The sequence below is a fragment of the Crocodylus porosus genome, unplaced genomic scaffold, assembly GCF_001723895.1.
Source record: "Crocodylus porosus isolate Cpor-Errol unplaced genomic scaffold, CroPor_comp1, whole genome shotgun sequence".
In the NCBI taxonomy this organism is placed as follows: domain Eukaryota; kingdom Metazoa; phylum Chordata; order Crocodylia; family Crocodylidae; genus Crocodylus; species Crocodylus porosus.
The window spans coordinates 4,541,127-4,560,526 of record NW_017728938.1 but is presented as its reverse complement, the minus strand read 5'-3'; the positions used below and the strand labels follow the sequence as shown (position 1 = coordinate 4,560,526).

At 49.1% G+C, this 19,400-nt stretch overlaps 1 protein-coding gene across 4 annotated transcripts in view; it reads right to left on the bottom strand.

The window, feature by feature from the left end:
- RNF123 (ring finger protein 123) overlaps positions 1-19,400 on the bottom strand; it is a 170,791-nt gene that overhangs the window by 44,999 nt on the left and 106,392 nt on the right. For 3 of the 4 annotated variants that reach the window (XM_019547488.1, XM_019547486.1, XM_019547490.1), the window contains 8 exons: positions 18,652-18,829; positions 16,431-16,505; positions 14,846-14,933; positions 13,438-13,525; positions 13,145-13,247; positions 5,491-5,630; positions 3,669-3,857; positions 470-545 (listed from right to left, as the gene is read on the bottom strand). In XM_019547488.1, coding sequence (XP_019403033.1) covers positions 470-545; positions 3,669-3,857; positions 5,491-5,630; positions 13,145-13,247; positions 13,438-13,525; positions 14,846-14,933; positions 16,431-16,505; positions 18,652-18,829 — 937 coding nt within the window. The remainder of the gene's footprint in view (positions 1-469; positions 546-3,668; positions 3,858-5,490; positions 5,631-13,144; positions 13,248-13,437; positions 13,526-14,845; positions 14,934-16,430; positions 16,506-18,651; positions 18,830-19,400) is intronic. The other variant, XM_019547489.1, reaches the window with a different exon arrangement.

Here is a 19,400-nt window from a genome sequence, read left to right as displayed (position 1 = left end):
AGATGTGGTAGGTGTTTAATGGTGTATGAAGGCTGGTGCTAGAAGTTCCCACAGGCAAAAAAAACCCATAGAGGCAATTAAGGAGACAAACACAGGCTAAAGACCCTGGCCAAAAGAAGAGTTCAGGGAACTGGAATTGTTAAAATGCTCTGCCTGAGCATTTCCATGCCCTAGTGAAGATGGCACTTCCAGCAGGACAGCTGCTCAAGGCCTAGGTTGGAAGGAAGAGTGACATCCTGCTCTATCATGTGTATCCTTGCCTGCAGCATCAAAGAAAGTCTCCCACCCACTGGCATAGCTTAGCTTGTCAGATCACATTCCCCTGAAACCTCCAGCAGCCCTGCTGATCTAGAATCCAAACCTCTGGAAGAGACTGCAAAGAGAGCTCCTAAATCCTCCAAATCCCCAAAACATTCCCTCCCACTTCCATCCCCAGCAAACTCCTGCAGGAGATGCAGGCAGGTCTCACCTGGCAGCCGGAGATTGACCACTCTGTCAAACAGGTTCCGCTCGGCTGTCACGCGATTCAGTACCTGATTTAACAGCTGCGTAGGGAGAAATGCAGACTATAAGGAATGGACAGGCCTTCTCCATCAGCAGAACAAGATGCCAGCCATACATTTAAATAGCTTCTGTCCATCAACAGCCAGGCAAAGGCATACAAGAACCACTTTATACTGCATTGATCAGGCACTTTCTGCTTACAGCCAGCCCACATGCACAACCAGCACACATTCCCAAGTGGGGTCTTTTCTTGAAGCAATATCTTCTTCACTAAATCATTCTGAAGGCTGGAATAAGATGTTTCTCACCATGGACTGCTGAGGACCTGAACCACAAATCAAACTACAGCCCCATATCTGTCTAACAAAACAGCCTGTGAGAAATGCAGGTCCCAGTATGTAATACTCCATCTGGAGTCGGTGGGAACAGCTGCACTTTATATTGCAACCCAAATTCTCTTCAGATTTGATAAAAGTAGGAGGAAGGCAGTGTCAGACTGCACCACAATGTTCTTCTGTGATTTGCATGTGTACTGAACTCCTGTCCAGAGTGTTGCTTTCACAGGAGATGGGAGCTCAGCTCCACTGCAGCCACAAGCCCTGACAGTGCTAACAGGAACTCGGGCCTGCAGCAGAAAGAGGCAGGCTGCATTCCAATTTGTGGCACTTATGGAAAAAGCTCTAAGGAGAGAGAGAAGCTACAGTACTGAGAACACATTGTGGAAGGAACTGCTAGTTGGAGACCCTCTGTCAACCTCCAGGCACCAGAGTGAAGCCTATGAGAAGAGTCGGCAACTGCAAATGGTCCAGAACAGGGCTCTATTTGAACCCAAAGCCAACAGCAGGACTGGGACTGCCAATCTTGGGGCACAGACTGGAGCAGGGTGAAGACACAACGAAGAACAGGTGCCCTGCAATAAGACACAGCACCAGAACTCCAACCATAACAGCAGCAAGTTTCTGCTTGTGAACACTGTGACAGCATTTAATTAGCTACGGTTAGGATCTGAGCAAGTCTACCAGATCACAAGGGCTGCTCCAAGATTGGTGTGATCATAACAGTCCTGCCTCATTTCACTGAGTATTCACCCTGCTACCATGCAGGCTGGTCTTCCGTAAACTGAGAGCAAACTCCTGTTGAAGCTGCCTGGGGCAGAATCACAGCTGAGGGACAGACGTGAGTCTGACATGTGGTTGTCCTTATTACTACAATCCCCAACATTATAAGTGAACCATGTGCATGCTCAAATTGGCTCTATTTAGCTGATTCCCTTCCCCTTGGCCATGCCACATGCTTGAACTCCCGTTGCTTTCCTTCTTCCCTGACTGTTTCTATCGTCTCTATGGAACATCCCTCCTCGGCCCCATGGATTTTCCTCTTCTCAAGGCAGCTGCACTTTGCTTTGGGTACACTCAGGACCAGCAACATTTCTCTCCTGAGGCAGGGGTCAGCACATCTTTTCTCAGAGTGCCAAAAAATCATTTCTGCAGAGAAGGTAAAGGAACAGATATGCTGCTAGTGGTAATCATCTCTGTTGTACTACAAACCTCCTATGGCCTGCTTGTGCAGGAAATGGCAACACACTCCAGAGGGAAATGATCATCAAACTCTACTGTAAGCTCAGCTAACAAGTTGGGCCCCAGGCTACCGTGGGATGGTGACAAACATTACAGACTTCACAGCCTTGCAATTTAGGAACTCATTACAGCACTCCTCATAAAGACCAAGTTCTTACAGATTTGAGGCAAAAGGGGCTCCTAGCACCAAATCCAAGATTACATAAAATAGGTGAAAAAGCCTCACCCAGCAATTCCAGCCTCTAGTTAAACAGCTCATAATTCACTTAGCAGAGAGCTCCCAAAAGGAAATGTGCAGTAGTGGTGTAAAGACTCCTAGTGATGGCAACCCATTCCTTCCTAAAGAATCTGTTCCACTAGTTGCTGCCCCATGTTAAACATGGGGTTTATTTCCAGCTGACCTTTGCCAACTTTAGGTCGCAGCCCCATGATCTTGCTAGCTCTGTATACTGGATTGAAGGGCTTTCTCTCTGAGCAATGTCTTGCTCACTCAGGTACTTTGTAGTTCATGATCACAGTCAGGGCGGCTAGGGTCTGGAACCAGCTTTCAAGAGAAGTGGTGCAGGCCCCTACCCTGGGGGTTTTTAAGAGGAGGTTAGATGAACACCTTGGTGGAGTCGTTTGACCCCAATATTCTTTCCTGCCATGGCAGGGGGTCAGACTCGATGATCTGCTCAGGTCCCTTCCGACCCTAGAAACTATGAAACTATGAAAGGCACTTCTTAACCTTCTTTTCAAGAAGGTCAGTAGATGGCACCCCTTTGGGGTGGTCTCTGCAAAGGCTGGCACCAACACACAAAAGTCATGAATTAAAAATGATTACACAGTTGTGGCGCAGGGCTGTGCAGGATGCTTTGGAATTGAAATAAAAGTAATAAAAATAAAGTCAATGAGGCTAGCTTTGGCCCTGACAGGTGCAGAGAGCCAAAACAAGTGCATCTTATGTAGAGGAGGGCAGAACTAGACTAGCAGACAGCTGCAGCTCAGGACTGTAGGACATTAGAAAAGTTACAATAGGTAGCCAGGGATGGGAAAGTGCAAGTAAGGATGCCCTCTTTCCACCCCCCTAACATTCATTTTAAATACAATGTGGGGCCAACTGCACCTTTCACTGGTTTCCCCCTTGATTTCACAGCAGACAGACTTGCACACCTGAAATCTTAGGATTCTCCTCTGAGATCCATTACGGTAACATCTGCCATATGAAAGCAACTGACAATATGGAGGTCCTTATGAAGGTTTTTGGCATGCACCCCCTCTCAGTCTCTGGGTGTAGAGAGCTTTATGTGGGCTGGGTTTCTCTGGGATATTATCTTAAGTGTGCACACAGGAAGCGTGGCAGCATTTCCCAGACCCAAACAAGCCCATACATGGCTGACTGTCATGATATGCTGAAAAAGCATGGGCACTGATGTCAGATCTCCCTGGTTTGTAGTACTAAATGACCAGGCCCAGACAACCCATAGATCCAGTTAAAGGCTATATTCTTTGCAATCTACGTGCAAGCCCTTTGCCACAATCTACAGCCCTAGCAGAAAGCACTCACACACTGTGTAGGTAGGTGCACTCCCTGTACCAGGGACATACCTGTGCAAGCCTCCTGAGTAGCAGCTCTGATGAGGGACGGCTCCAATCAAGGAAAATCTCAGAGGCCAACGTGACAGTCATTTCCAATACCCTGAGTAAGCTCACAGAAAGGTCAAAGCATGTTGCGCACACCTTCAGCTGGCGGCTGTCCACAAAGTTCCTCTCCAGGCGTTCTGCTGCCTGTTGGATCTACCACGTAATGGAGTGCAACTTAGTAGGGGGGCACCCAACCCACCCAATCCTGCAACATTCCCCTGGCTCCTGGCATCCCTGCTCCCTTAGAGGCCAGGTAGCCAATGTATTCTCAGAGGGCTAGGCTCTGGACAGCAGAGTATATACCACTATTCCACCAAACAAATGTCATTGTTTCACAAGCAAGCTGTACTTCCTAATCATTACATCTGTCAAGGTACAGTGCAGGGGTTGGCAAAAAATAGATCGCCAGCCCACCAAATGAATTTACCCAGCCCACAGCTGCTCCTCTAAAGGTGAACTGTATCTGGCCTGTGGCTACCCTGGCTTTCAGTGCCTCTTCCCGTTCTCCCTTCTCCATGTCAGCCAGCTGCAGCAGGCACTCCCCTCCCCTCCCCAGCCAGCCAGCCCTGCCCCACCCCCCAGCGGAAGCTCCAAGGCAGGGCGTGCTGAGTTCCTGGCCAAGCTTCAGCCTGGTGAGGGTGTCTGTGCCCCACTCTGACCCTGCAACTGGCAAGATGAAGCTCAGGTAAGGTTCTCCCTGCTGGTGGGCGAGGGGGTACAGAGGGAAGAGGGCCAGGACTTGTGGGTTATCTGGGCTCTGCTGGGCCAGGGCCTGGTAGGGGCATGGGTACCGGTGCTACACTGTGTTTCTGCATGCTGCTTTGGGCTGTGCCACACTGGTGCAGCTGGAGTGGCTGGCATGGCTCCTGCCTGACCCCAAGTCCCTGACATGCAGCCGGGTTGGACAGGAGCCATGCCAGCCATACCCACATGGCCTGAAGTGGCATGCGGAACATAGCGTAGCATCAGCCCGGTTATGTGCCGGAGACTTGGGGTGGGGCAGGCGGTGCAGGGAGAACGGGGGAACTCAGCGCAGCACCAGTTTGGTCAAGTCCAGATAACCTGCAGCTCCCAGCCCCCCTACTCCCTGAACCCCTTGCCCTGCCCTGAGTCCCCTACATATGGCCAGGCCAGTGCTGCGCTCTATTCCCGGGTGCCCCTTTGGGCCATGTGGGTTGCCCCTTTGGGCCATGTGGGTGCAGTTGGCATGGCTACTGCTCAACATGGCTAAGTGCTGGGGACTTGGGACAGAGGAGGGGATGCAGGGAGAAGGGAGTGGGGAGCCAAGAGTCATCCGGGTTTGGCTGGGCTGGTGCTGTGCTCTGTTCCTTTGTCCCTGTACCCCACTCCCCTGAGTCCGCAGCACTCGGGCAGGCTGGGCAGGTGTCACATCAGCTGCATGCACATGGCATGATCCAGTGTGCAGGAATAGAGCACAATACCAGCAAAGCTGCATGCTGGGGACTCAGGGTGGGGGGTGGGAGAAATAAAGCTTAGGTTCCCCTGACTTTTGTTCTCTTTGCCCAGGGGTGGGCAATTGTTTGGGTCAGAGGGGCTCTTGAGTTTTGGTGAGCTGTTGTGGGGAAGGGAGGGTGCTGCTGACCCTGCTCACATCAGCTCACCCAAACTCCCTAAGTGACTCTCCAACCTAAATAATTGCCAACCCCTAGTAGAGCATCTAGATGTCCACAGGAAGTCTCAGAGGATCCTACAGTATTTGAACCAATCCACACCCGGCTGCACCGAACCACCCCTGCAACCCTCCTGTACTCACCCACCCACTCACCTCCTGAATCATCCCAATGAATTCAGAGAAAGCCCAGTTAAGCTGGTTAAGGACACTGTTGAGGAAGCTGGGTGCCAAATTACGGTCACTACGCAGTAGATCTGCCATATGCCTCTGCAGTAGGATGGAGGGACATGGTTCTGGAATAAGAAAATAACAGTTTCAAAGTTAGGCCCAGCCCCAGGGCTGGAGAAAAAAATTCAGATTGAGGAAATAAATAGGCCTGAAACCAACACCCTATAACTTGGTAAATACTGTTCTCTCTCTTTAAAGGCACAAGGTGTAAAAAGCAAGAAGCCCCCCCACCCATGGCCACTTTACAATAAGCAGAGATGACAGGTGCTCCACAAATCCAGCACACACAGACTATACTGAGCAGAGATCTTGCCTGCAAGACAGTCCGCACTTCCCCAGAGTGCCAACCTGAATTAACCAGGATGTGGTCAAATATTTTCACTGCTCCTCCTAAACCATAGAAATGGGCCCTGCAGCTCAGTGCTGTCCCTTGCACTTATCTACAGAGGGCTCCAGGACAACTTGGGGCTAATCAGTTTCAGTACCAGCATCACAAGAGCTGCCCAGTACACCCCTACATCTTCATATGTAAGGTGACCAAGTTATTTTTAAAGAAATCCATGACATTGTTTCAAGTGAAAATGGAGCAACATGGTGTGTCAGGCAGGCGGGGGGACAGGCACTGCTGCTGCTCACGAGGAGCCAGGCTGGGCACTTGGGGGAAGGGGAGGGGAGGGGAAGGGAAGAAGATGCTAAAATCCAAGTTCACCCAGGGCACCTTCCCCCGCCCCCACTAGTCCAACACTGCTGCTGCACACTCATGCACAGTAGAGTAAGTAGAGAAAGAAGGGATCATGTTAGGTGGCTGATTCCTAGACTTTTCTTTCAATTTTCACCAACTGGCCAGGATGCTGGGACAGCCTACAAAATCTGGGACTGTCCCAGCCAAACTGGGATATATGGTCACCCTATTCATATGGGCCCATTTGTCTGTCCAGTTGCAGCTGAGAAGATGGTCCTTGAGCTGAGTCAGGTCAAATCCTCCCTAGGGTTGTACTCAGTCCAGAGGTTACCTAGCTTCCTCCTGGGACTTGACAGCAGCTTTGTATGTCTAGCAGGGGAATTACCAGGTACCCCCATCATCAGTTTCAGCCCCGTGACCATGGACAGACCTAGGGCAAACAGGCTCCTACAGTACCTAGAATTTCTAACACATGGCATATAAACACACCAGAAAGTCTTTTCAATAGTGCCCCTGGGCCAAACAGCTTAGGCGTAGGCACCTGGGGTGCAGAAACCAAAGGCTTTGATTTTATGGAACACTGGACATTCCAGTGAGAAGAGAAGCTGTATGATAGGAATGGCCCACATCTCATAGGCAGGAGTAAAGTCCTAGTTGGAGACTAGAACCAATAGGGAAATAAATTAGCATCACATAGGGAGGGTGTTTAAAGGCAAACAAAGTACAGACCAATTCAGCAGGTCACAAAAATTTTTTACTGATTTAACAATGTGGAAAAAAGGATCTTCTCAACTGCTTACGTTCCAGTGAGAGTCAGGGGAGCAAGCAAAGGGAACCAGACATTCTTATTAATGAAGACAAATAACATAATTAGCATTACTGACACCACAAGAATAAAATGCTAAACATCACCGGCTATAATATGAACAGAAAGACCATATAGGTTAAAGGTGGAGGGGATGACACTGTTACAGCATAATTACCCATTCTAGAGTTATCAGGAACTGAAATGGATCAACATATTAAGTCCAGGAGGGGAGACTGGTACAACACCAGCACTCCCCCACCCCCCTCCAAAAATCACAGATGGGGAAAAGGGGGAAGATGACAAACAACAGAAATTATGAAGAACTGATAAGGAATCTAAAGACATGAGGGAAAAAAACAATAACTGGCAAGGGTAAGAGCAATAAAGTATTTTAAATACACTTAAGAAGAGACAGGCATACCATTTGAAATAGCTTAAAGTTTAATAGGGTTTGAAATGTTTCCAAAATGTTGTGCAGCAATTCTCAACCAGCACCCTGAGATTCCATGAGATTCTTTTAAGGGTGCCATGGCGTGCCATGCAATATTAGCATTCTTAGATGTGCAAACACCTACACACGATATATCCATTGCTGTCTGAAACCTCGCAACCCCTGACAGCCTCTGGTCCATGGCCAACCAGTTTAACACAGGCAAATCTGCAGTGGCACTGGCTCTGAATGAGGCATATCTAGCAATCCAGCATGTGGTGGCACTGTGAATCATCTGCCTCACCAATCCATCAGAGATTGTCAGATTCAACTGCATGGGGTTTCCAAACTGTGCTGGGGCCACTGATGGCACATGCATTGCCATCCTGGGCCCAACTTGAAGTACATCAATTGCATTGGCTGCTTCTCTATCATGCTGCAGGGTATCATGAACCACAAATTTGTTCCCCACTTGTACTGTGTTACTTCAGAAAGTGCCCTCCCCGCCAGCCACATGTCTGGGAGGTGGCCCATAACTCATAGATAGGACCCTGAGAAAATCATGGATTTCTTGTAGAAAATTCATGGCATGTGTGCAGGTAAAGTATCCATTTTCATGAACTATTCACAGAACTACCATTGATCTTGGCAAATGGGTTCCGGTAGTTTTGTGAATAGTCCGTGAAAAAGTATACTTTACCTACACACGTGCTGCACAGGCAGCAGTCAGGCACATACCGTAGGTAGTAGAAGGCTGACACTAATGGGGTTTAGTCCCTGCAAACACGGGGCAGCAGTGGCAGTTCAGAGGGCCACAGGTCATGCAATTGGGATTGTAGCCCAGCGGTATGCAGAGCACTTCCCACCACAGCAGGCAAGTCTGTGAGGGGGGAAGGGTGTGGGGCTGTTGGGGGTGGGAAGCAGATCGAGGCCCCCACAGTGAGGGAGGAAGTGTGGGAGCTTTGGGCTGGGCTGTGGGGTGGTTGGAGCCCAGGCAGCTCATCCAGGGGGCTGGAGCTGCACAACTCCATGTGCCTTCCATCGCCAGGCAGGCAGGGGACGTGGCACAGCACAGTGGCGGCAGGCACATGGCATTGCATGGCTTTTGGGACAATGGCAGTGGGACACAGAGCCCAGCCCACTGTGGAAGCCTGTCTCCACGCCATGCCCAAATCCAGGGGGCACATGCCCCCCATGCCTCCCTTGGGGTGTGAGCAGCAGCAGGAGCCCCCCCCACCATGGCCCTGGATGAGCCGCCAGCACTCCAGCCATCCCACAACCTGGCCTGGGGCCTCATTCACCCCAGCCCCTGCCCCATTCCCTCCCTCACTGAGGACCTCAATCTGCACCCCCACCCCTTACCCTCCACACTTACCTGCTGGGTGGGAGGGCAGGGCGGGAGTGTGTATACTCAGCCCTGCCCCCCCAATACTATTTTCTCCTTATACCTATGGCACACACGGAGTCCCCTCTCCCCCGATAGTCCCCAATCCCTGAACAACTTTCCCACCCTGCTCCTTATACTCAGTTGCCTGGCTGCATCCTGGCCATGCCCACAGCAGCCACTTGCAGGCTCCTAAAGCACAGGTGTCCTCTTACAGGCTGGACCACTGCCAGCCTGCAAAAAGGAAACCTGCGCTTTTGCACGTTTTTTCTGGCACAGGCTTGTGACCCTTAAAAATTGCAGTGTGGGACTAATTTTGCAGTATTCGCACAATACATGAAATCATGATTTTCTCAGAGGCCTACTCATAGTGTGTTGAAACTTACCAGGGATTGGTAGCACTGAGCACCCTCAGTGCGTCTGTGACCAGGTCTGAGACACTGGAAGACTGTGCTTGATGTTGGTGGATGTGACTACATGGTGCACAGTGAACTAGAAGGCACAGCAATGGTGGGGGCTGTGAGATGGAGGGAGTAGGAAGCTGTTGCTCTGGCATGGTGTGATGTCAAGGGGATAGGCTCCTGGCACAGCTTAGACCACTCAGTGTTGATCTTCATGTCAGTCTCATCATCACTTCTTCCTGAGTACGCCCTGTTTCCTCACCAGCAAAGTGGGGAGTTTCCTGAAAGCTCCTGCTCCTCCTGTACCAGGTCCTGGACTATTGTAGGGTCAAGCTGCAGCAGGGCCTCCCCTTCATTTTATTGGCAGGAACTGAAACCTTCAGTGGCTCATGGCTAGCCAGCAGTGTTGACTGTCAAAGGGGACTGTATGGAATCATTCTCCTTGAGGATCTTTGACAGCTGCTTATAGTACATGGTCATCACCTGCAGGTTCTGAAAAAACAGTTGACAGCTTGGGCCCTGGTATACCACAAATTCAGGATCTTTGTCTTCACACAGCACTGGTTCCAGCCCTGGTTGCGTGCCTGAGCTACCATTTTGGCAGCATGTATTCAAAAACAGCTTGGTTGCAGTGATTCATACTGAATTTCCACAGAGTTTCCTCATCACCTCAAATGGAGAGTGGGTCCAGTACCTCTTCTCAACTTCAGTTAGTGTTGCACTTGGAGGATGTTGGAAGAGGATGGTGTGAACATTGAGGCTGCTGGTCCAGGCCTCAGCTGAATCACCAGGGAGTGCGGCACAAAACTGCTGGCAAGACTTCATGCAGAGTAATAAGTAGGGAAGGTTACATGCAACTCCTGTGACCTCTCGTCACACGACTCAGGGACTGCTGCCTGGCATTTGGGGTGGGAAGGGAAGAGGGGCAGGAAACATTGCATTGTGGGATGCCTGGTAGTCTGCCTGGAAGACTGACACAACTCTTTAGCATGCATATGGAACATTACAAATAAATAAATAAATTAAATTAAATAAAAAAATGGTACCACCTAGTACCTGCTTCCTCCACGGTCATTTTTGGAATGCACTGGCCATTTTTCAGCTTGTCTCAATCAGGGGTGTACATGATGCATACACCCCCTTTGAACTAATTTAAAGCTGTATGTAACTTTTCAACTGTGACACCTGTCCACAGCCTTAGAAACGAAGAAAATCTTACAGTTAGGCCCATTACTAAAAAGACGTGTTAAATTAACAATATAGACGAAGCAGATGTGTTTAACAAAAAAAAAAAAATGTTCTATATTGGGAAAAAAGAAAAGTGATGTACAGTAAAAGCTCTGTTATCTGGCATCCCTTGGAAACGGGGGATGCTGGATAACAAAATATGCCGGTTAATTCAGCTGCCTTGGCCACTGCTTCGTACACCATGTCTAGGGCTTCCCTCCGTCCCTCCTGCCACATCACCGCCCCTCCCACAGGGCCTGCAGGAGGGGTGGCGGGATGCCCCAAACGTGGCAGGCAAAGCAGCAGCCTGGGCTGCTCAATTAACTGGTATATTTTGTTATCTGGCATCCCCCATTCCCAGCAACCATGTTGGTGGGAACCTATTACAGTTAAAGCTGTTATCTGGCATCCCCCTGGAATGGGGGATGCCAGATAACAAAATATGCCAGTTAACTGAGTGGCCCAGGCTGCCGCTTTTCCTGCTACATTTGGGGCATCCCACCACCCCACATGCGGGTCTTGCTATGCTCCCTGGCCATGGAGGCTCAGCAACACAGGCTGCCTTGCCCCAAGCAATGGGGTCTCAGAGAAACCGGAAGTGCCACGGTGGGCGCTTCCAGTTTCACTTTACCTTACAAGCCGACATGCCAGTTAGCAGAGCATGCCAACTTGTAAGATGCTGCCAGACTTTGTTCACGAATCTTTGCTCCTAGGAAAGACAGTTGATGCCAATATGCCTGGGACAACCCATAAAGCAAGCAGCAGCATGTGTGGTTTCCCCAGCTGTTCAACTCTTCAATTCCTGTCCCAGGTTACCCCAACACAGGGGTGGAGCCCTAAATGAGTGTTGCAAGAACAAAGGAAGAAGAACTTGTACAATACGACTTTCATGGGTACTCCTAATTCCTGCAAGGGATACAGTGGACTCAAGCTACTCATCGCACTAAATGCCAGATGGAGCACTGTTTTTCAGAGTGCTCAGTGTCCCTTGGGCTGGCTGTCTTTGATTTCCTACTTAATTTTAGGTCCAAGTGTGGAAGAGCAGCAGCAGAAGGGAAGCTTGAGAGATCTGGATACTGAACAATTCCCTCCGTTCCTCTTTCAGACAGAGTAGTAGCAGCAGGCCAAGATGCCCAGCACCTGCCTTCTTGTCCTTGACAATGCTAAAATTGCATCTTTGAAGATGATCACACTGTTGGGGTGAGTGGTGGGGTTTCAGTGGCCTCCCCCTCTGGGAAGGTCTCAAGGACACCTCTGAATAACATGCTGTTTTGCAATTAGATCAGCATTCATTATTGATCAGTTTATCCTTAGAATAGCAGCACCAGGAATGAGGTCCAAGGAGCCTGCCCATCCCCCTGCTGCTCAGACCTTCCAGAGCCAACCCCAAGAAATGACAGACAGAGTACATCTAGCAACACAGCAATGTCACCAAGGCCATGGGCAAGGCACCACATGAAGGCATGAGGCAGCTGCCAGGGTGCTCTCTAGCACACAACACTCATGGGGTTTGCCCCTCCTTTCTGCTGTGTTTCACCCGCTCCCCTCAAGGACAGAATACAACTGCCCTGGTTACTGGGTCAGAAAAGGAGCCTATTATAAGAGGCAAAGAGATGCTCTCATCTGCAGGAGAAGCAAACCCATGGGACCTTGCTCAGGGCACTGATGCAAGATGCTTTGTCTCCCTTGCACCTTTCACAGATCACTGATACAAGTCCAAAACCCTCCCCTAGCCAAGGGTCTCATAGGAATAGGAGTGTGCGGGGTGGGAAAGAGGAAATACCTAAATGGCTAACAGCTACTCCACCACCACATAGGAAAAGGGCAAAGAAACAGCAAACTTACTCTGGAAACTAGCAACAGATAGATCTCCTGGGCCCCCACCAGTGAAAGAGAGAGTGAAAGACAATGAGAATGAGAGAGCACTATTAAACAGAGACACAAATGGCTCCCCTATCACTTGGAAACCCAGTGCATTACAGACATCTGCAGAAGTCTATGCCCAAAGCCAGACTAGCATTTGGTTACATTAGTTCCCACCTCTCCTACATACATTCTCCTCCAAAAGCCATAGAATATCACACTGTCCAGCAGCAGAGGACACAGAGGGAGGGGTTTGTAGGAGAATGCCAAATTTGTTCCTGCTTGTATAGCCTACTTCTTTCATAGTCCCCGGGCTTAAACGTGGAATTCTATAGTCCCTATCTCCATGATGAACAGCTAGTTATTTAGGCCTTTCTAAGCTTGGGATTTATTTGGCATTCCCTAGTTTCCACTCCCCACTTGAGAAGCCACTATGCCCTGGGCCCAACTGGCAGGTTGAAGACAGGTGGCACTTGCAAGCAGAAATTCAGACTTGTTCCTTCAGGATTCCAGTGAGACTTGCAACCTGATGGGGGCCCTCTGCTCCCAAACAGGATACAACTAGCAAAGTACAAACTGTGTTCCACCCCAACAACAGGGCTGAAGTAATAAAGAGATTACTGCTAGGGAAACGGCAACATCTCTCTTCTCCGCAGTAAATAATGCAAGCTCTGCAGAAGACCATCCCTTTCTCTGCCCCCACTGATAAATGATTTGAGCTCCCCAGAGATCTCTCCTATCCTTCCCAATGCTGCAAATGCCATAAACTTTCCAGGGAACAGATCTGCCCCATTCCACTCACTCTGCAAGCTAGGGAGGTTGGCATCTTCAGGCTTCGTTTTCAGCAGGTGAGGGAGCCGTGTGTATCTGTATCCAAAGCCACAGCCCTGCAGGAGAAAAAGAAAAACAAAAACAAGTGGTACCTTTAACAGCATGAACCCTATAGGCCTCCTTCCAAGCTAGAGCTAGAGGCAGGCTTTTCTGCAAGAGGCAAAGCTGCCCAGCTAGCAGGTAAGAAGGCTGGAGAACCCTGGTCCAAGGCTTGCCAACAATGACATGAGGAGTGGGATTTGTTACCCGCCAGAGCCGCACAAGAATCCAGTTGGTCTGTGCCCAAGGCCGTTGCTCATATGGGGCCAGCAGGTTTTTCATCATGGATATTCGCCTGCCAGACAGAAGGGACAGTTCAGCAGCTATGATATATCATTGGGGAAATGGAAGAAGAACGGGAAGAGAGACAGCAGGGCATATTTAGCACAAAGTAATGAGGAGATATCCCCATTCTCCTTTCACTTGGTTAACAGGACTAAGAACCAGAGAGTAACAGAACCTATAGAACACTTTGGGGAAGGGATAAAGTCAAGCAACTCCGCTCCCAAACCCAACCCTAGTCTGTTTGCCTCAAGTGCCACAACCTCCCACCACTATTTATTCATCAGCCTGCTTCAGCCCAGCCAAGACGTTTTCACTTACGTTACCCCTTATACCAGGGGTGTGAAATTATTTCGGATGGACGGCCATTTACTGAGTTTTGGCAAGCTGTCGAGGGCTGCATGGGTAGCCCTGCCCCTTGACAGGTGACCCACCACCAATCACCACCTTGGGACCAGAAGTCCCGCCCCCTAACCCCTGACCTTTGCCACCAGAAGTCCCTCCCCTTGCCCCTGGAAGTACTCCTTTCAGCAAGGGGTTTTGCTCTCAGAACCAGAAAAATACCAAATTATATTCTAAAAGGCCAACAACATTCATTAATTTGATTTAAAAAAATATTTTTGTTCTGATTTACATGTGTTTGCATAGTGTACATAGAGGTGATTTCACAATAGCTTAAAATGAAGTCATACTCTTGTATATTGGGGGGGAATGGGGACCAAATACAGCTTTGTGGAGAGTTGTGGGGGCTGGATAGGTGTGGGGGGTGAGGGTGCAGGGTGAGGGAGCATGTGGGTGTGCGTGTAAATATGTGGGATGTGCATGGGTATGGGGTTTGTGGAGGGCTGTGTGTGGGGGTCTGTACATATGGCAGTGCGAGGGGGGTGGGGACATGCGTACGGTGGGGTATGTGTGTGGGATTCACCCCCCACACACACACACACTCTGTCCCTCCTTCCCTCCCTGCACGTGCGCATACACATATACCCTCCCTCTCCTGGCCCCAGGATACTAGCATGGGTCCTGCGCTCCCCAGTCTGATGATGCAGCTGGGAGTCACATGGTGCTGGAGCAGTGAGTGGGCAAGAAGGCATGGAATGGCTGGGGCTGAGCAGCTGGGTCCTGCTGCCAGGTCCCCCTGGGTCCTACTGCCCCTGACTCCTGTCATCTTTGACAGGCAGCCAGGAGCAGATGCATATCAATTTTCTAAATTTTTTTTAGGAGCCCCGTTGGTTGGATAGAATGGCCTGGCAGGCCGAATTCAGCCTTCCCCTACCTTTCTCAGCTCACAGCCCAGGTGCCGTGAGAATTTAAGGGCAGGCCCAGCACTTACTGTTCCTCTGGAATCCTCTCCACAGCCCGCAGCGAGTGGGGGTAGCACACATAACTGGCCAGTGCTTGCATCAATGAGTCTCGGATGTCTGCGGGTAGAAGAGAAAAGAGAACAGCAGAATATGGCACACGTACAGAAGGCCAACTGTAGGTGGTAATCTAACAAAGCAGTATCCAATTAGCACTTAAAATCCCAGAGGAGAGAGCAAAGAGTGTTGCAAAAAGTTGGGGGAAGAAGGTACTTGTGGCCAGGAGGTGGACTGAAGCCCAGATAAGCTTGCTACCAGGAAGGACCATGCAACAGTACTTGGGCCAGATCTAAAAAGCTTCTCCTACCATTCAAAGAAGGGCTAATAGTTTTGTGGTTTGCTCATTTATTTGTTTGTTTAGTGCAATGACTCCATTTTGTGTACAGAGGACTGGCTAAGGAGCTCCCAAGGGAGCAAAGCCAGCCTGCAACGCAGCAGCCATATCAACCCACAAACAGCATGTGGACAAAGAGAGGCCCACTGGAACAGACTAGAAACAATGGACAGGAGAATGCAATTGACAAGCCTGCCTTTGTACAAGGAGTGGTCCACATCAGCAATAGGATAAGACATAGTCAGAGAAGGCAGCTGGAGCTAGGGGAATTCTGGAATTCTTCCAGAGCTCCTGACCCCAAGATAAGGAATGCTCTGGGCATACTGATAAAAACCTCAGGAAGAGAAACATGTATAACATTTGTAATTTTTTTTCTAGAGATGCAACATCTCTCACTCTGTTAAAATAAAAAGATATGGCATATTCAGAAACTCTGTAAAATGTCCATTTGTATGTCTCTGCTGACAGCGATCAGGGTGACTAGGGACCTACCAAAAATTCAATTTCATGAAATCCAGCATTGTGAAAGTGGGCAATACCTGCAAAATCCACAGGACAAAAAAAAAGAACACTTAGGAAACATAAAAATGCTCGCTCCCCAGAGGGCACTGTCCTTAGGGAGCTGTGGCAGCCCATTGGCTGTGAGGGCTGCCTGTCACATGGCCCCGCCCCACTCCAACTGGCAGCAAGGGGCAAGACTGCAACAGGGACAGGCTCTTGCAGCCAATCAGCAGTAAGGGCAGGGCTACAAGGCCCCCTGGACAATCGGGGGGTGGGGCGGTGGGCACCATGTTCCACCTGGAAAATGGCAGCCATTCCCCATGTTCTGCCTGCAAAAGCGGGGGGGGGGGCAGCCTCAAATGCAATAGATCCCTATACATACGACTCCTGAAGACTGAAACTGTAAGCCAGGAAGCTGATACCCTTTGTGGTAAGTTGTTACAGAGAATGTGCTTACATCAGAGAAGTCTAAGCATTCAGAAAACTAGTGTGTGGCATCCATGTCCCAGTCAGGATGCAGGAGGAGGGATCTGCAAGTCTCAACTGAGAGATTCCAGCTGAGGCAATGCCTGAACTCTGTTCAGGCTCTGGAAGTTTAAAAGCACACAGGAAATTCACTGGCTGGATTCCTTGATAACAGGCTGGCAACCTGTAAGAAGGTTGGAAGAAGACATCCAATACTCAGTTGCATGTCACCTCACTGGAGAGGAGAGCAGTCTCACCCGTGCCCACGATCCTTGAGTCAGCAAAGTGCTTGGCCAAAATGGCAGCAAGGCATGTAAGAGTCTCTTCATAGCCTGCAAGGGAAGGGATCAGACAGTTAGGAAGGGGACAGCCTGTTAGCAGTCACTAGAAGGTCACAGACACAGCCCCAAACACCTGGCTGTAGACTGGGCCACAGGATTCATCCTTGCTGTGGAACTAAGCTTTCACTGAATGTTACTTGCAGGTCTTGGCCTTGTAGTGCAGAAAGAATTGTGAAAATGTGATACAAGTTACAGGTGGAACACTGCCTGATTTGAGACCCAAGCTGCTTCGACAAAGCAGTGGCCAAGACCCCATGCAACAAAATGCTCAAAGAGCCAGCCACAAAAATAAGCACATTTTCAACAGCGAGCTGGGTATGTATTGTGTGTGGAAATGCTTGGGAAAGATACTTCATAGAACAAATTGCCCTGAAATCCTCTACCAACACTAAGTCTGGCCATAGGAAGTTTCAGAACAGTAGGCTGGGTCTGAGACTCCCAGCATAGCACATTTTCCCTCATCTGGATCGTTAGGTTGGCAAACATAATGGATAAACCTGCAGCAGCACAATTAACTGCCCTGAGCATGCACGCTCATGGGGAATGGTTAGAAGCAATCAGGAAATAGTGTCAACTACCTTGACACTATACAAAATAATAGAGAACATCTGGCTGTGTGTAACCATGCTGAACAACTGGATATCAGCACTGCCTGCCTTCAGAAGATTCAATTGCACCTTTGTATGGGACCAGGGTGCTCACAGGCTGATATGACAAGAGGATCCATATTGCTCAGCAAGGCAAACAAACTTGTAAGTTCCTTAAAACATCTTGTTTACCCAATGCCAAGCTGTGCATGTTTTTTTCATACAGTAGCAGTCCCAGACCGCACTCTTGATGCACGCATCACTGTGCCTGGAACTGTGCAGGCATACACCCACATACACATACTCTCTCTATCCTAGAGAGATTTGTTGTTCCCACAAATACTTGTTACCAAACAACGGTCAACTGCTTGATACTTGGTTCTATCAAGAGCAGGTTTCCCAAGGCCAGCAGAGCCCTTGCCCCTACATGCAAAACAACCTTCACACTTCCTCCTGCCATGAGGAAAGCACTTCCCATCTTTCCCTGTTCCTAAATAGTTAAGGAGATTTTGCACAACTCAACAGAACAATTTACCATTCTGCCCTGAAAAGGAGAATGTGGTCACAGGGCCAGACTGAATGCTGGAGCAGACACAGGCCCATACAAGCTCCCACAGGTCCAAGTCTCACTATCAACCAGAAGATAGCTAGCAATGAAAGCAGGACCCTATCACACAGGATTGTGGGTGCAAGAAGCTGGAATACCTGCCTGGTTGGCTGACCTGCCTCTTCATATTTGTCTGGGTCAAGGACTCCATGGTTTCTAGGTTCACCAGCTGAATACCATCCATCAACACCGCCTAATTACCAGGGCTGTAGAGCCAGGCCTTTGGCTCACATGGCTGCTGCAGCACAGAGGTGGAATGAATGAGGGTAAGGAGGCCACTCCTGATGGGATTATGCATGGGGAGCAGAGACAAAGTCAAGTAAAACATCAAGCAGACAGGTCATTTGCAGGGCCATTTGTTGTCTAGAATATCTGCTGTACAATCTGCTAGCACCAGAATTTTCACTTGCACAGAAAAAACACATAAATAACAAACATGGCTGGGCAGAAACCCAGGGTAACAACAGAAAGTCAGTGACAACCCCACCCACCTGAAGGGTAGGCAAGAAACAAGAAATACTGCCTTTATTAATGATTTGGAAGATAAGATTGAGGGCACAGTTAGCAAAACTGCATAGGGTACTAAGCTCGATGGAGCTCCAGACACCTTAAAGGATTCAGAATGACCCTGATAAACTGGAGAAATGGTCCAAAATTAAACATATGAAGTTTAATAAAGACAAGTGCAGTGTCCTGTACTTGGGACAGAATAATCACACATACAAATATTATTATTTAGATTTATATCTTACCCTATCCAGAAAGTCTAAAGCAGCTTACAATAAGAGACAACCCAAAACAACAGTAGACTCCCCAAACAACACCCCAAAACATGAGAATTCCAGCCCACCTTCTCCCCACTACCAAATCCCTGCTTATCTTCCATTAGAGCAAACTATCCAGTCAATCCCAATTGTGCAGCCCAGAGCCCCAACCCCCTCACCTGGGAGCTCCTCCATGCTGTTGACAGGGCTGAAGTAGTTTTTCAGTGCACTGTAGCTATTCATAGCCACACTCAAGTAGAATTCTGGCATGAAGGCAAAAAGTGAGCCTGTCCTGTCACCATGCTCGATGGTGCGGATGCACACACGAAGTAGCCAGTATATATCCTGCATCTTCTCCTGGCCAGAGAAGAATACAGCCATGCTTCAGTCAGTTCCTACTCCAGGGAGCAGAAAAGGCTTATTCATTGAAACACACACACCCCCACACCTCCCTCAGGACTTTACCCAGGGGCCTAGATCTAAGATCAGTCCCTTGTACAGACCCCAGGGTTTTCAGAATTTTCTTGTATACACCTATTGCAAATTCCCACAATTCTGGGGTAAACATGTGAGGAGAACTATCTCTGGCCACCACCTTCACTCCTAAAGTACGTGTTGCTGCAGAAAGAAAGGAGTCCATCAAACTATGTTAGAGGGTGTCAGAAAAAGTTCCCTTTCACAACATGAAACACTGGCAGCTTTTTATGTAAATTAGGAGCCTGTCTAATTTCTGCTTCTTAGAATGAATCAAATAAAAGAGAACTAAGAGCATAAATAAATCCTTCAACACACAAGGGATCCTGTTCTTTCAGTGGCTGTATCAATGAGTGATCTCAGTTAACCTCACCCAGGAAATATAGGGCACTTATACACATGCTCCAGGAGTGAAGGGTGAGGGGAGGGAGAAAATGACAATTTCTGGAGCATC